Source organism: Monodelphis domestica, chromosome 1 (genome assembly GCF_027887165.1).
Source record: "Monodelphis domestica isolate mMonDom1 chromosome 1, mMonDom1.pri, whole genome shotgun sequence".
In the NCBI taxonomy this organism is placed as follows: Eukaryota; Metazoa; Chordata; class Mammalia; order Didelphimorphia; family Didelphidae; genus Monodelphis; species Monodelphis domestica.
This window is the reverse complement of record NC_077227.1, coordinates 326,221,281-326,234,985: the sequence shown is the minus strand read 5'-3', so window position 1 is coordinate 326,234,985 and position 13,705 is coordinate 326,221,281. Positions and strand designations below refer to the sequence as shown.

The 13,705-nt window shown below is 38.1% G+C and overlaps 1 protein-coding gene across 1 annotated transcript in view; it reads left to right on the top strand.

Annotated features, from left to right (window-relative positions):
• Window positions 1-13,705, top strand: part of HHIPL1 (HHIP like 1) — an 88,956-nt gene that overhangs the window by 42,200 nt on the left and 33,051 nt on the right. Inside the window, exons 5-6 of the mRNA XM_056816414.1 lie at window positions 1,837-1,963; window positions 10,375-10,520. Coding sequence (XP_056672392.1) covers window positions 1,837-1,963; window positions 10,375-10,520 — 273 coding nt within the window. The remainder of the gene's footprint in view (window positions 1-1,836; window positions 1,964-10,374; window positions 10,521-13,705) is intronic.

Below are 13,705 nucleotides of genomic sequence, written 5' to 3'. Positions count from 1 at the left end.
CAGGACTCAATGGAGCACAGCTGTCCATGGGGTTTCTTGGCAAGGATATGGTAATGGTTCTCCATTTCCTTCTCTAGTGGATCATTTTGACAAGCAATCAGAGATTAAGTGACTTGCCTAGGGTCACACATCTAGGATGTGTCTGAGACTGGAGTTGAATTCAGATTTATCTGACTCCACGGCCATTGCTCTTAACCAAGTCACAGCAGTCCCTATTAAACAGTTCTGTAATCACAGTATAAATCCAGTTTAGGAACATAAGCAGCCTTAGAGTGGGAGAGAAGTCATTGTCCTTCTTAGAGTTATAGATGCTGCTGCCTTCCTGATTCCAGATGCCCATCTTTCCCCCTCTAGCTCACTTACATCCCTGACCCAAAATGTGATGACATGTGCTCCTTCTTAGGACAGTGCCCAACTGAAAATTCTCTAAATCAGGAGTTCTTGACATAGTTTCAGTAAACTTAAAAATGATATTTTGATCACTTTATTTCATTATTACTAATTGCCTTTGTAAGTCACTGCAATCCATTTTATTCATTTAAAAACATTATTCTTGGGGGCACCTGGATGGCTCAGTGGATTGAGAGCCAGGCCCAGAGACCTAAGGTCCTAGATTCAAATCTGTCCTCAGACTCTTCCCAGCTGTGTGACCCTGGGCAAGTCACTTAACCCCCATTGCCTAGCCCTTACTACTCTTCTGCCTTAGACTCAATTCTAAGATGGAAGGTAAGGGTTTAAAAATAAATAAATAAAACATAGAAGGGGTTGACTTCCTCATACTTCCAAAAGGGACATCTACTCTAAACTGTGACTTAAGGAAGATTTAGGGTGGCCCTTCCAACTTCTCTCTCTCTTCTCCTGGCCCAGGGAGAAGACATCTGGGTCAGTAAGTTTGATTGGAGAAGAAGAAAAAGAAGAAAAGTTAGGATGTGGGAATCCCAAAATTAAAAGAGCTTGAGAATAGATTACTTGAGACTTCTAGTACAAACTACATCAGGAAAGGAGACCCTGCTGCAGCTAAATGATCATCCAAAGCTCTGTTTGAAGACTTTTAGGGATGGACAACTCATTGCTTAGTGAAGTAAACCATTCCACTTTTCTTTTTTTTTTAAATTAAAAAAAATTTTTTAAACCCTTACCTTCTGTCTTAGAATCAATACTACGTATTGGTTCTAAAGCAGAAGAGCCAAGGGCTAGGCAATGGGGGTTAAGTGACTTGCCCAGGGTCACACAGCTAGGAAGTGTCTGAGGTCAGATTTGAACCTAGGACCTCCTGTTTCTAGGCCTGGCTCTCAATCCACTGAGCCACCCAGTTGCTCCCATAAATTTTTTTAATGAATAATTAATTTGGAGTATTTTCTCATGGTTACATGATTCATATTCTTTCCCTCCCCTTTTCCCTCCTCCCTCCCAGAACTGATAAGCAATTCCACTGGGTTTTACATGTATCTTTTTTCAAAACCTATTTCCATATTATTAGTATTTGCAATAGAGTGATAATTCAAAGTCAACATCCCCAACCATATACCCATCGAACCATGCAATCAATCATATGTTTTTCTTCTGCCCATTCCACTTTTCAATAGCTCCATTTAAGAAGTATTTCCTTACATTGAGCCAAAGTCTTCTTTAGAACTCCTGACTGATTGCTCCTAGCTCTGCCCTCTGGGGTTAAGCAGAACAAGTGGAATCCCTTCTCCACATGTTAGTCCTTCAAATATTTCAAGCCAATGATCATGTCTGATCCACCTCCTGGACTGGAACTAGACTGGGTATGGCCCTGGGCTGGTCTTCAAGTACATGAGGGAAACAGAAGTCATTTGTCTTCCCCTACAGATGATGTCCTTCCAATCTATGCATATCCACACAAGATGGGAAAGTCAGTCACAGGAGGCTATGTCTACCGCGGCTGCCAGTCCCCAAATTTGAATGGATTGTACATATTTGGGGATTTTATGAGTGGGTAAGTAACCATGCTTGCACATATTGTCTGTTTCACCTGTTGCCTCTTGCTGGTTTTTCCCCAAGGCTAACATACAGCCTTTTGGCTTACCATAACTCTCATAAATGCTAGAGATATTGCCCCTAATTGCTTTATGTTTTGGGGTTTTTTTGTTGCCCTTCATGGGGCCTAACATCCTTTGCTCTTTCTCCCTACCAATTAATGCTGGAAGTTCCATCCTCAAAACATTGTTAGCAGAACAATGTCTACTTGGGATTTCCTGGGTAGCCTTTGAATGGTCCTTGCAACTTCTCCCTTTAGGACTTGTTGAAAAGGTAAAGAACCAAGATTTCCTTTATTCTAAGGCTTTTTGATAGTTGTTAAAATGCAGCTTCAGTCTGGATTCAAAAGTTCTTTGTTTCTATTACTGAATATATCATGTGGAACCCACTTTAAAAGAAAACAACCAAAAAACAATCTATTTGACCTATCCCTAGGAGGTACGGATTTCCATAGAAACCTACATTATCCAAATATTTATAAACTCTACATAAATGACCTCTGTATTTCAAGCTGTGTTCTAACACATCTAGCTTCTAAAGCTTGGAGGGGCCTTATAAGAGCATGCTTGGATAGTCTATAGCCTGTGGGAACAGAAAGGAACTCTGCATGCTTCAAGTCACACCTATGACAAGTTGTGATTCAGTGAGTGGGAAGGAGAAGAGCTGTTTGCAAGGCATTACACAAATACCTGAACCTCTAAGCAGCCCATAGGATGATGCAACAATTTAACAAACAGTTATATGCTCTCTATCTAGCTATATGCTAGAAACAGAGCTAAACAATGGGATATCAAGTTTGAAATGTGAAAGATGGCCTGCCCTCAAGGAGCTTACATTCTTTATGGAGGGAGGGAGATACAACAGTATGCAGGCAGAGAAACATATAAGATAATTTGAGGAGGGAGAACATTAACAACTAGAGGGATTAGGGAAAGCTTCATGGAGGAAATGGGACTAGAGGGGGACCTTAAAGTTGGCTTCTGATAGAGATTGGAAGGAATTCTATTCCTTGACTAGGTTATGGTTTAGGGAAATATATGGAAGTAATAAATGGAATGTTAATTTTAGAGGAATAAGTAATGGTCAGGGAGGCATCGAGGTGGCACAATGGGTAAGAGTTTGGGGTCTGGAGTTTGGAAGACCTGAATTCAAATTTGGCCTCAGATATAAGCTGTGTAATCCCGGGCAAGACATTAAGCCTCTGTTTGCCTCAGTTTCCTCAATTATAAAATGGAGATCATAAGAGTACCTCCCTCAAAAGATTGTTAGGAGAATAAATGAGACAATATTAGCACAGTGCTTGGCACCTAGTAGTTAATTTATGTTTGCTCCCCTTCTTACATGAGGAAAACAAGTCTAGAAAATTAGGATAAGGACAGGGATAAATGTGATCATATAACTTAGGGAAACTTGTCTGGAAATTTGTTATTACATATAATTGGTTAAAAAATGAAAATATAAAAAATCTATAATTTTATCATTATAAAATTATATAACAAAATTATAATAACATAAAAAAATTTAAAAGTAGGATAGCACCAATTTGTGTTGGGCCTTAAGCACCAGTTTGTATTTTGTCCTAGAGGCTAGGGACCACATAAGATTTTTTTTGGTTGGGGAGGATCATGATAAAAACCTGTGTCTTAGTCCTTTGATAGCTGTATGGAAGGTAGATTAGAGAGGGAGGACTGGAAGAAAAAGCATCTAGTTGAGATTTAAGGCCCCAAACTAGTGTGTTAGCAGTGTGAATTGAGAGGAGATCAATGCAGAATGCAGTGGATTAGAGAATCTCCAGTGAGTTGGGGTTGGTCAGTAGTGTTAAAAGATACAAACCAGTCAAGAATATTAAGCCTCAGAAAAGGTCTTAAGAGTTAACAGTTTATGGATGATTGATAAACTTGAAAGGAACAGATTCTTTAAAATATTTTTAGGTCCACATTCTCTCTCTGCCTCTCTCTCCCACTAGAAAAATAAAACCTGTTATAAACATATATAGTCAAGCAAAACAAATGACTACATTGGACATGTCCAACCCTGTCTCCTCAAATAAATAAACAAGCAAACATATATCTCAATTTCATTCTGAGTCTTTATAGGTGGGTGTTAAAAGATTAGACCTGGTGGTCTTGAGACAATCATGACAGTTTCCCTTTATGGGAGGCTATAGCCTATAGAATCCAAGCATGGAAATGATTAATACAAGATTAGGCCTGTGGTTTTGAGTCCATTGTGACAGTTTCCCCTTAAAGGAACCTGAAAGCTTATAGAATATACTCATGGAAAAATACTAAAAATAATATTGTTCAAAGGTTAGTAAAACTGTGTCCCCCAAATAATATTTTGTCTTTTGTCAGCTTTTCTCCCTAGTAATGAATCCTTTAAAATAATATTTTGTCCACCACCAGCTTGTTTTTTCCTCCCTATAGCAAACCCCACAAATTGATATTTTGCCCTAAGTCCTAATACACAACTCAGCCAGCTACAGGGGGGTTACCCAAAATCAGAATATAAGAACTCAGAAAGATACTTTGGAGCATTCTGCTTCTGCTGAACAGATATGTATCTCTCTGCTCCCCAGTTCAGTGCTTCCCTTCTACAGATGATATTCCATGTTAGTGTCTATGACAGCTATATTTCAGGTTTCCTTTTCCTTTCCCCCTGCACCTTCCCTATTGCTTGCAATAAACCTTTGCATCAAACTGATTCCTATTGTGTAACACGTTATTTTCAGAAATTGAACTCATTAAGGGGTTATTTTCTCTAATATCTCTGTTTGGTCCACAAGCTTTTCTTTGGACATAAACTAGGTACCTGGATAAGGACTTAACCTGTTGACAGCCACACCTACTTTGGGAGAGTATGACCCAGTTGCAGAAAGCAAGGGTTAGTAGGAGAACTCTACATCCTCCTAGGAGGGGAGTCCTTTATGCCAGAGTACTGTCTCAACCTTTGGAATTTGACTGGTCATTGCTTTGATCAACATTACAAAATCTTGTTAATACTACTAATAAATTATTATTAATAATTATTATAACTATAATAATCAATCACAACAAATTATTAACAATTATGCTAAATGGTTTTAATAAATATTTTTATATTAATAAATTGTTAATAATAAATGGTTCTTCTGGTTCTGTTCATTGAACTCTACATCAGTTCATATAAGCCTTCTGACCTTGCAGAGGACTCAACAATCATTGTTTTATGACTTCTTCTAATGGCTTTTAATAGTGTAGTGTAAAAATAAAATTAGTGAGCTATAAAATAAAATATTTAGATGGAAAAACTGTTCCAATATGGGTTCAAAACTGTTCAAAAACTGTTTAACTCGCCAATCAGGTTCAAACTGTTTGGATACTTTTGATAGAGGTAATCAAAAGTATCCTCAATGATGAAGTGAAGCTCAAATGTGAACTTCCCTTCAGGGGAAGGAACAAGGACACTAAAGAGACTCTTATTATAAACATAAAATATTTATTGAAATATATAAGGTTAAATAAAGAATTTCTAATTCTAAGAGATTCTAAATTCACTCAAGTAAACTTCCAGGTTCTGCAAGGAACTGCTTCTCCTGTGTTTCACAGGCTATACTACTCCTCCCTGATCTAATTAACCCAAATTTATTCTATCTAAATAAAAACTACTACTATTATCCTTATAAATCTTAATGTCACCTTCAAATTATAAAATAGCAAAGGCTAGCTGGTTGAGTCTCAACAAGAATCCAGTTAGGACTCTAAGTCTGTTAAGACTCAGAGTCCAAACCAAAGACCAGGTTTTTCTTTGGTCTTCTCAGAGTTAAACAATCTATAAAAACCAATAGATATTTAATGGTGTTTCCCAATTTGGGAAAGGAAAACACTGAGCTCCTTCTAATCTTTCCCTCAGACAGAGAGAGGCAAAGATGTTACCTCCTCCAGCCCTGAGAGTCTCTGAGAGTGTGTCTCTGCCAACAGCCAGAGACCAAATCCTAACTGCCAGAGAGAGTAATTGATATAGAAAAACTGCTGTAACTGTCAGCAATTGAAATTAACATGCTCTCTTGGCTCTGCTTCAAACTCCAGTTCTTTTATCAAGGCACCCACTTTACTTCTTATCCCTAAACTAATAAAATAATACTTATTTTCTAATATTATCCTTACAGTAGGAATAGGAGGAAGAAGTTAGTGTATGTAACCAATGGCTGAGACTTGCTCATGCATGAATAGGAGTGTGGGACAAGGGGTAAAAGGGATGTCAAGGTATGTAGTTGAATTGTTTAACTCTAAAATTGACTAAGAAGAGAAGAGAATGAGGCAAAAGCAGGCAATGGATTAGAAAAATAATGACAGAATTATTGGAGGTCGTGACGAGAAAAAAAATTGGTTTGGGAGATGTGAAACAAAGAGAATGCTAGAAGGATAAGAAGTTATGCTCAGAAACAAAATTTCAGAATTTAGCATCATGAAGGTAGAATAGATATGGGTCGTGATAAAATCCTTCTGGTGACTGAGGTGGAATGAATGTTATATGATGAAAAATGCCATCTGCCTTAAGAGAAAGAACTTGATGGAATCTGAATACACACCAAAACATACTATATTTCACTTTTTTCTTCCTTTTTTCCCCCTTTTGAGATCTCTTCCACAAAATGACTAATATGGAAGAATGTCTTATATTTGTAAAATATATGTAAAATCTTTATAAGATTGCTTATTGTTTCAGGAAGGAAAGAGGGTTGGGAGGGAAGGAGGGAGAGTAAAAAGGAATGAGAGAATTTGAAACTCAAAATTTTTTTAAATGAATGTTAAAAATTATTTTTACATATTACTGGGGGAAAATAACCCAAAAACAAAATTTAAAAATTAATATCTTTCAGTTTAACATTTAATTTTTACATCTATTAAATTTTAAACACTTATTAATTTTTAAAAAAAAGAAAAAGCAGCATGTCATGGAGGCTTTGAAAGTTGTTGGATTAGAAGACTAGTCCTAAAGAATTGATATTGAATAAAAATATTGAAGCATCCAAGAACGAAGGCAGGAGATGAACTCCCTTAATAAGAGCTTGAGTGATTTGGATACTAGTAGATTATAGCTACAAGAATCTAGATAAGGAGAACACAGTTAAGAGCCTCAGTGAATAGAGAGCTAAGCCTGGAGATGAGAGATCCTAGATTCAAATTTAGCTTTAGACACTTCCTAGTTGTGGGACCTTGGACAAGTCACTTAACCCTCATTGCCAGCCCTTATGCTCTTCTGACTTGAATCAACACACAGGATTGATTCTAAGATGGAAGATCAGGCTTTTTAAAAATATCAGTAAACAGTAAACATCATCATAGATTAAAACAAGAAAAATTTCATAGCTTCCTTTTGAGGGTAACTAAGTGGTTAAAGAGCCAAGCTAGGAGACACTTCTGTATAAATGGAGATTTTGAGCCTTTGGACTTCATCCCCCAGAAGTCCCTTAGTATTTCCCAAAATTCCCTTTTCCTGTGTCTCTGCATTTTGCTTGATTGTATTTAAGTGGCTTCAACTCCTCCATCTTCCTCTCTTTTTAGACCTTCGACTAGGCTGAATTCAGGCAGTTCTTTTGCCCTAGTTATTATTAATAAAACTTTTAAAATATAATATATAGTTATTGATTATTAATTAAAAAAACATACTTCCTAGCTATGTGACCTTGGCAACCCCTGGGCAAGTCACTTGACCCCCATTGCCTAGCCCTTACCACTCTTGTGCCTTGGAACCAAAACACAGTCTTAATTCTAAGATGGAAGGCAAAGGTTAAAAAAAAAAAGAATCTAGACAAGGTGGTTAAGAATGGCAGATGTAGTCAACCTCCAAAGAGGAAAGGTCTTAAAGGAAATATCTAGAAGGGTCAGTGAGCAAGTAGAATGCTTCCTCTTGGTTCCAGGACAAGAAAGAAGGAGAAATTCACATTGGAGAGGTTGACCAGTGATAGATATGGTATCTTCCAGAGTAGGTAAGGAGCACCAAAAAAGAGGGAATGAGGGAGGACAAGGGTAAGGGCCAGAATGAAGGATACCTTGTTAATAGCAGAGATTCCAGAGAGCACAGTGGAATGGGAGGGCAGAGGAAACCACAGAGAAATGAGAATGAAAAAGAGAGGTAGGAGAGAGAAGGGGGAGAAGGCTTTTTGCTTGGCATATGATAACTGTACATTTCTCTGGTGCTTCATTTAAAGTGATTTCATGCATAACACCATGGTGTTACTTGGATTTCTGTTCTGGTATGGGTTGAATCAGGTTATGACTGAGCATATTCTACAACTGAGAGGTTTTATTCTATAATGGAAAAGCCCTCAAATTGGAATTAGATATGAGTGCCAATATCAGCTTTCATACGCATTGATTGGGATCACTTCCTCTCTCTCAGCCTTAGTTTCTCTACATGTAAAATAGAGATAATATCAACTGTGCATCGATCAAGGGATTGTTGGAAGGAAAGGATTTTACAAACATTTTGGTACTTTACAAATGAATTATTATTTTCATGTGTCCTCAATGTAATGGGAGATGGGGAAGAAATATATATATATATATATATATATATATATATATATATATATATATATATATATGTGTGTGTGTGTGTGTGTGTGTGTGTGTGTGTGTGTGTGTTACATATATATAAACATTTGGCTTTTCATTTGTTTTATATGACTATCCTTCATGCACCCACTGTTTCAGGCAGATTAGCCTGCTGGATGCTCTTTCCTCAAATTTGACATTCCAGCTCCTGCCTCTCTGCCTTTGTTTAGCCTGTCACCATATCCTGGACGTATCCCTCACCTGTCCCAACTAGAATCTCAGGCTTTCTTCAATACTGAGCTCTAGTGCTACCTCTGACACAAAGATTTTCTTAATCTCTAAAGTTTTTAGGACTCACGCCCTCTTCAAATGATCATTTATATTCCTATTTTTGTTTGTGTTGTATCCTTCCAGCCTTATATAATAGCTGACATTTATAGAGACCTACTATGTACTATGCACTGTGCTAAGTGCTTTATAAATATCATTTCACTTGATCTTCACCACAATCCTAGGGGATAGGTGTTAGTTAATATCATCCCCATTTTTCAGATGAGTAAATGGAGATAAACAGTTAAGTAACTTGTTCAGGATCACACAGTTTATAAGTGTCTAAATTCAGATTTGAACTCAGGTCTTCCAGATTCTAAACCTGTCTCTCTATCTACTATATTACCTAGCTACAAATATAAATTCTTTATTTTGTTTTGACTTTTGTATCCCCAGGCCCTAGCACAGGGCAAAGCCCTGAGGAAGTAGTTAACATCTTGGTTCACAAGGATTTCTTACTTATTTTGCGCCAGATACTTGGCAAAGTTCAGGGGATACAAACAAAAGCAAAAACAAACAAACAACCCCTGCCCTCAAGTAGCTTCCATTTGAATGAGAGGAGATAATATGTGCTTTTACAAGATGTATACAGAATAGTTGGATGGTAATTTGAGAGGAGAAGGCACTAACAATTAGGGGAACCATGAAGGGCTTCCTGTAATATGTAAGATTTGCATTTAGCCTTTTTTTTTCAACCCTTACTTTCTATCTTGGTATCAATTCTAAGACAGTTTCTAAGGAGACTGGCAAGGGCTATGCAATTTTAATTAAGTGACTTGCCTAAGTTCACACAGGTAGAAATTGTCTGAGGTCAAATTTGAACCCAACTCCAAGCCAACTGGTGTTCTATCATCTGGATTACCTAGTTGCCCCATGCATTTTTCTTGAAGGAAGACAAGGAACTCAAAAGGTAAAGGTGAAGAGAGAAATCATTCCAGGCACAGAGGACAGCCAATATGAAGATACAGAGATAAGAGATAGAATATTATCTCTGAGGAACATAAAGTGGGACAGTATCATTGGATCGTAGAGTGTGTGAAGTAGGAATGAAATAGAAGGCTGCAAAGGAAGGAAGGGAACACGTTGTCAAGGACTTTAAATGCCCAACAGAGGAGATTGTGTTTGATCCTTTGGATAATGGGGAGCCACTGGGGATCAGCGAGCAGGGAAGGAACATCGCCATAGCAGAGTTTTAGAAAAATCACCTTGGCAACTAAGTAGAAGATGCTTTGGAGCGGGGAGACATCCAAGGTACTTAATCAACATTTATTAAATTAAATTTTATCCCATTTTTCCTATAAGGGTAGGGATTGGGGATGATGCTAGGGAAAAAAAAGAATTTTTCACTGTAGCAGACAATCATGAAACTAAGAACCAGAGTGCTGACCTCCAGGAGATTTGACCTTCCATGGCTAGTCAGTGCCTTTTATGCTACTCCTGTGACTGCACCAGGCTGTGCCATCAGTGACTGGTATTAATGCCATTTGCTTTTCCTCTTTAGGCGCTTGATGTCTCTCAGGGAGAATGAGGCCACCAGACAGTGGCAGTACAATGAGATCTGCATGGGGCGTGGGCAGACATGCATGTTTCCAGGCATGATCAACAACTATTATCAGTACATCATTTCCTTTGCTGAAGATGAGGCAGGTAATCTCAAGTTTCCATGTAGTTTCAGCTACAGAGGCTGACTTTTTTGATACCTAGGAGCAGTTTAATGCATTTTATAGTACCTGTCGTCTTTTTTAAAAAATTCATCGATGTTTCAATATGCTTTCTCTTATAACCAAAAACCCCCTTTAAAAAAGTATATGTGTTTTAATAAGTATTTATGCCTTTATCCAATAAAAAAGCTTCAACAGCACAAGATACTGAGCTCAGATACTACTTCTAGATTGTGAGAAAAGGTTGCTGCCTTTGTGGCCTTGGTCAAATCATATCACATTTCTGAATCGGTTTCTTTTTCTTTAAAATGAGGGGATTGAACTAGGTCATTTCTAAGGCCTTTCCTGGCTCTGACATTGCCTATGATCTGATAGGAGCCCGAGATTCTGGACTCCTTTAGCCACTAACTAGCATTGTAACTTGGGCAAAATAATTTCACTTCTGTTGACTTTAGTTCCTTCAAATATGAAATGAAGGAATATGACTAGAAGTCCTCAGACCTATGGTTCTAGAGCAGAATGCTTCATCTGATTTTAAGATCTCTTCCAGTTTGGTTATGTATTTGGCTCTCTGAGTCCAAAGATGATTCTTAAGGTCATTCTCTTTGGGTGCAGTCCTCATGGGAATCCAGAGCTCCCAGGGAGAAGAGGAGGGAGATTTGGGAAAGAATGTGTCCTGAATGGTGAGGAATATGAAACTGTTGCCTTTTGGGAGAGTTTGGACAATGCCTCACTTTCAGATATCTCTCTCTCATGTGTAACTGAGAATTGGTGGGATAACTGTTTCTCTGGGAATTATTACCGTTCCTAGGCCTGTAGCCCTGAGATTATCTGCAAGTTTTGCTAATATTAGCAAAGGAGGTCATTTTGTTGTTCCATCATTTTCAGTTCCTGATTCTTTGGGGTTTTCTTGGCAAAGATACTGCAGAGGTTTGCCAGCCCATTTTATAGATGAGGAAACTAAGGCAAACAGGATGAAGTGACTTGCCCACGGTAACTATTTAGTGTCTGAATTTGCTCCTGAATTTGAAATCAGGAAGAGTAGTCTTCCTGACTCAAGGCCTGGCACTCTATCCACTGTGCTACCTAGGTGCCCAAATTAGAGAATGTGAGAAAGAATCCACCTTGCCACAGAGCAGTGGCGTCAAACTAGATATAAACAGGAGCCACTAAACAGTACATAAGGATGTCTACCAGAGGCCTACTGACTTAGAACAACATTAACATTATCTAGGCTGTATTGTAGTTTTATTTATTTACGTTGTTAAATGTTTCCCAATTATATTTTAGTTTGGTTCAGGACTCAGGAAGACTGATAGTGTATTTGACACCTCTGCTCTAGAGGAAAAATGGCTCCTGGAGGGAATACTGGACTTGGAATCCTGATTCATATTCTGTTCTGACAAATAGTAGCTACCTTAAGCAAGTTGCCAACCCTCTTTTGGTCTGATTTTTTTTTTTTAATCTGTAAAATGGATTCAGAGCAAGGCAGGTGGTAGTACTATGTGCTCTGCTCTACTCAGACCAGATCGATTATATATAATATATATAATATATATATATATTATATAAATTATATATAATATGTGTTCAGGCATCCTTCAGTGATATTGTGGGTTTGGTTCCAGACCACTGCAAGAAAGCAAATATCCCAATAAAGTGAGCTGACTTTTTTTGGTTTCCCAGTTACCATGAAAGTTATATTTGTACTATAGTCTATTAAGTGTACAATAGTATTATATCTAAAAAGGTACATACTTTACTTAAAAAAATATTTTATTGCTAAAGTATTCTCTCGCCTTCTTCCCTTTTATTATTTGGTCTAGTTTAGGATGCAATTTATGTTGAGAGAGAGAGCAGTTAGTTAGTCAAGATTAGACCCCGAATGCTCTGTCTTTGGCCTCTGTCATTAACGCCTTGTTCCAATGACTGAGCCAAGCAAGCATGGACAGATTCCTGGGAAATAAATAAGACCCCAGGAAGTGGTCAAACACTAACATCAGTAAGGCCACTGACATCAGCAGCTGGGTGCTTTCTGTGTGAACCCTTGAGTCCAATTCATGTACTGACTTCACTAATCCAAAGATTAAGAACTGAGAACTGAGTCATTTTCTCCAAAGGACCTGGACCAAAGAGTTTATGGCTATGCTAATTAGGTCTATAAATTGTGCCTGGTACAAAAGAATGTCTTTTCCAGCTGATTAAGACAATCATCCCTTTAAATAGCTGGCAGGGCATTGTGCTAATTAGGCTTAGCACTTGTACATAATTCCACCCACAGGCATTTCTAGACCTTTTCCAAACAGTCCAGGCAGGACTCCAGAGGCAGTCTGTGAGAGCTGTTTGTCCCATTTTATGACCAGGAGGCTGAGATGGGGAAGAATTGGTAGTGAGTCTCCTGTGAAGCAGTGACAAGGACTCTGCTCTACCCTTAGCATCCCTCCTCTCCCCCCAGAACCGTCCTCATTATTTACAATTGGGGAAAGGGCAGTTATTTTTGATGCATTGAGCTGTAAAAGAGGGGGGGAAATGGAATGATAAGGTTGTAGTACTGCGTTGGAGGTGGGCATGAGGTTGGATTTGGCCTATGACCAGGGTTAGAGGTTGGCTGGGGTTAGGGGTCCGTTTGTGGTTCTGCAACAGAGGTTTTTCCTTGTGACAAGTTAATTAGGTCTGGCAGGAAAATAGCCCATTGCTTTGAATTCCTTAACTTCTTGTTTTAGTGACAATCATTCTACACCCCCAGGAGACCCATGTTAGAATAACAGTACACAAAGTCACAAATCAGTAGGTACACAAATATTTTTGTGTTTGTTTGTTTGTTTGTTTGTTTTAAGTCAGGGCAGACCAAGAAGAAATTCTATCTAGAGACTTCGGGGTGCAGAAGCTGAGGATATGGTTGATATTAGGGAATGGTTTTTTGTTTGATTGTTTGGTGTTCCTAATCATTCATCCATTTATCTATTGATTAATTTATTCATTCATTCATTCATTTGTTTATTTGTTTATCCATTCATTGATTTATTTGTTTGCTTATTGGCACTGAATCTTATTATTTCAAAGGAGCTAGAAGTGCAGTAGCCCCAAGTGACCTAATCTCAATGTGTATGAAAGCTTTAACCTGCTCCCTCTTCTCCATCTGGGTCAGTTCACCTGTCACAAATTAACCCA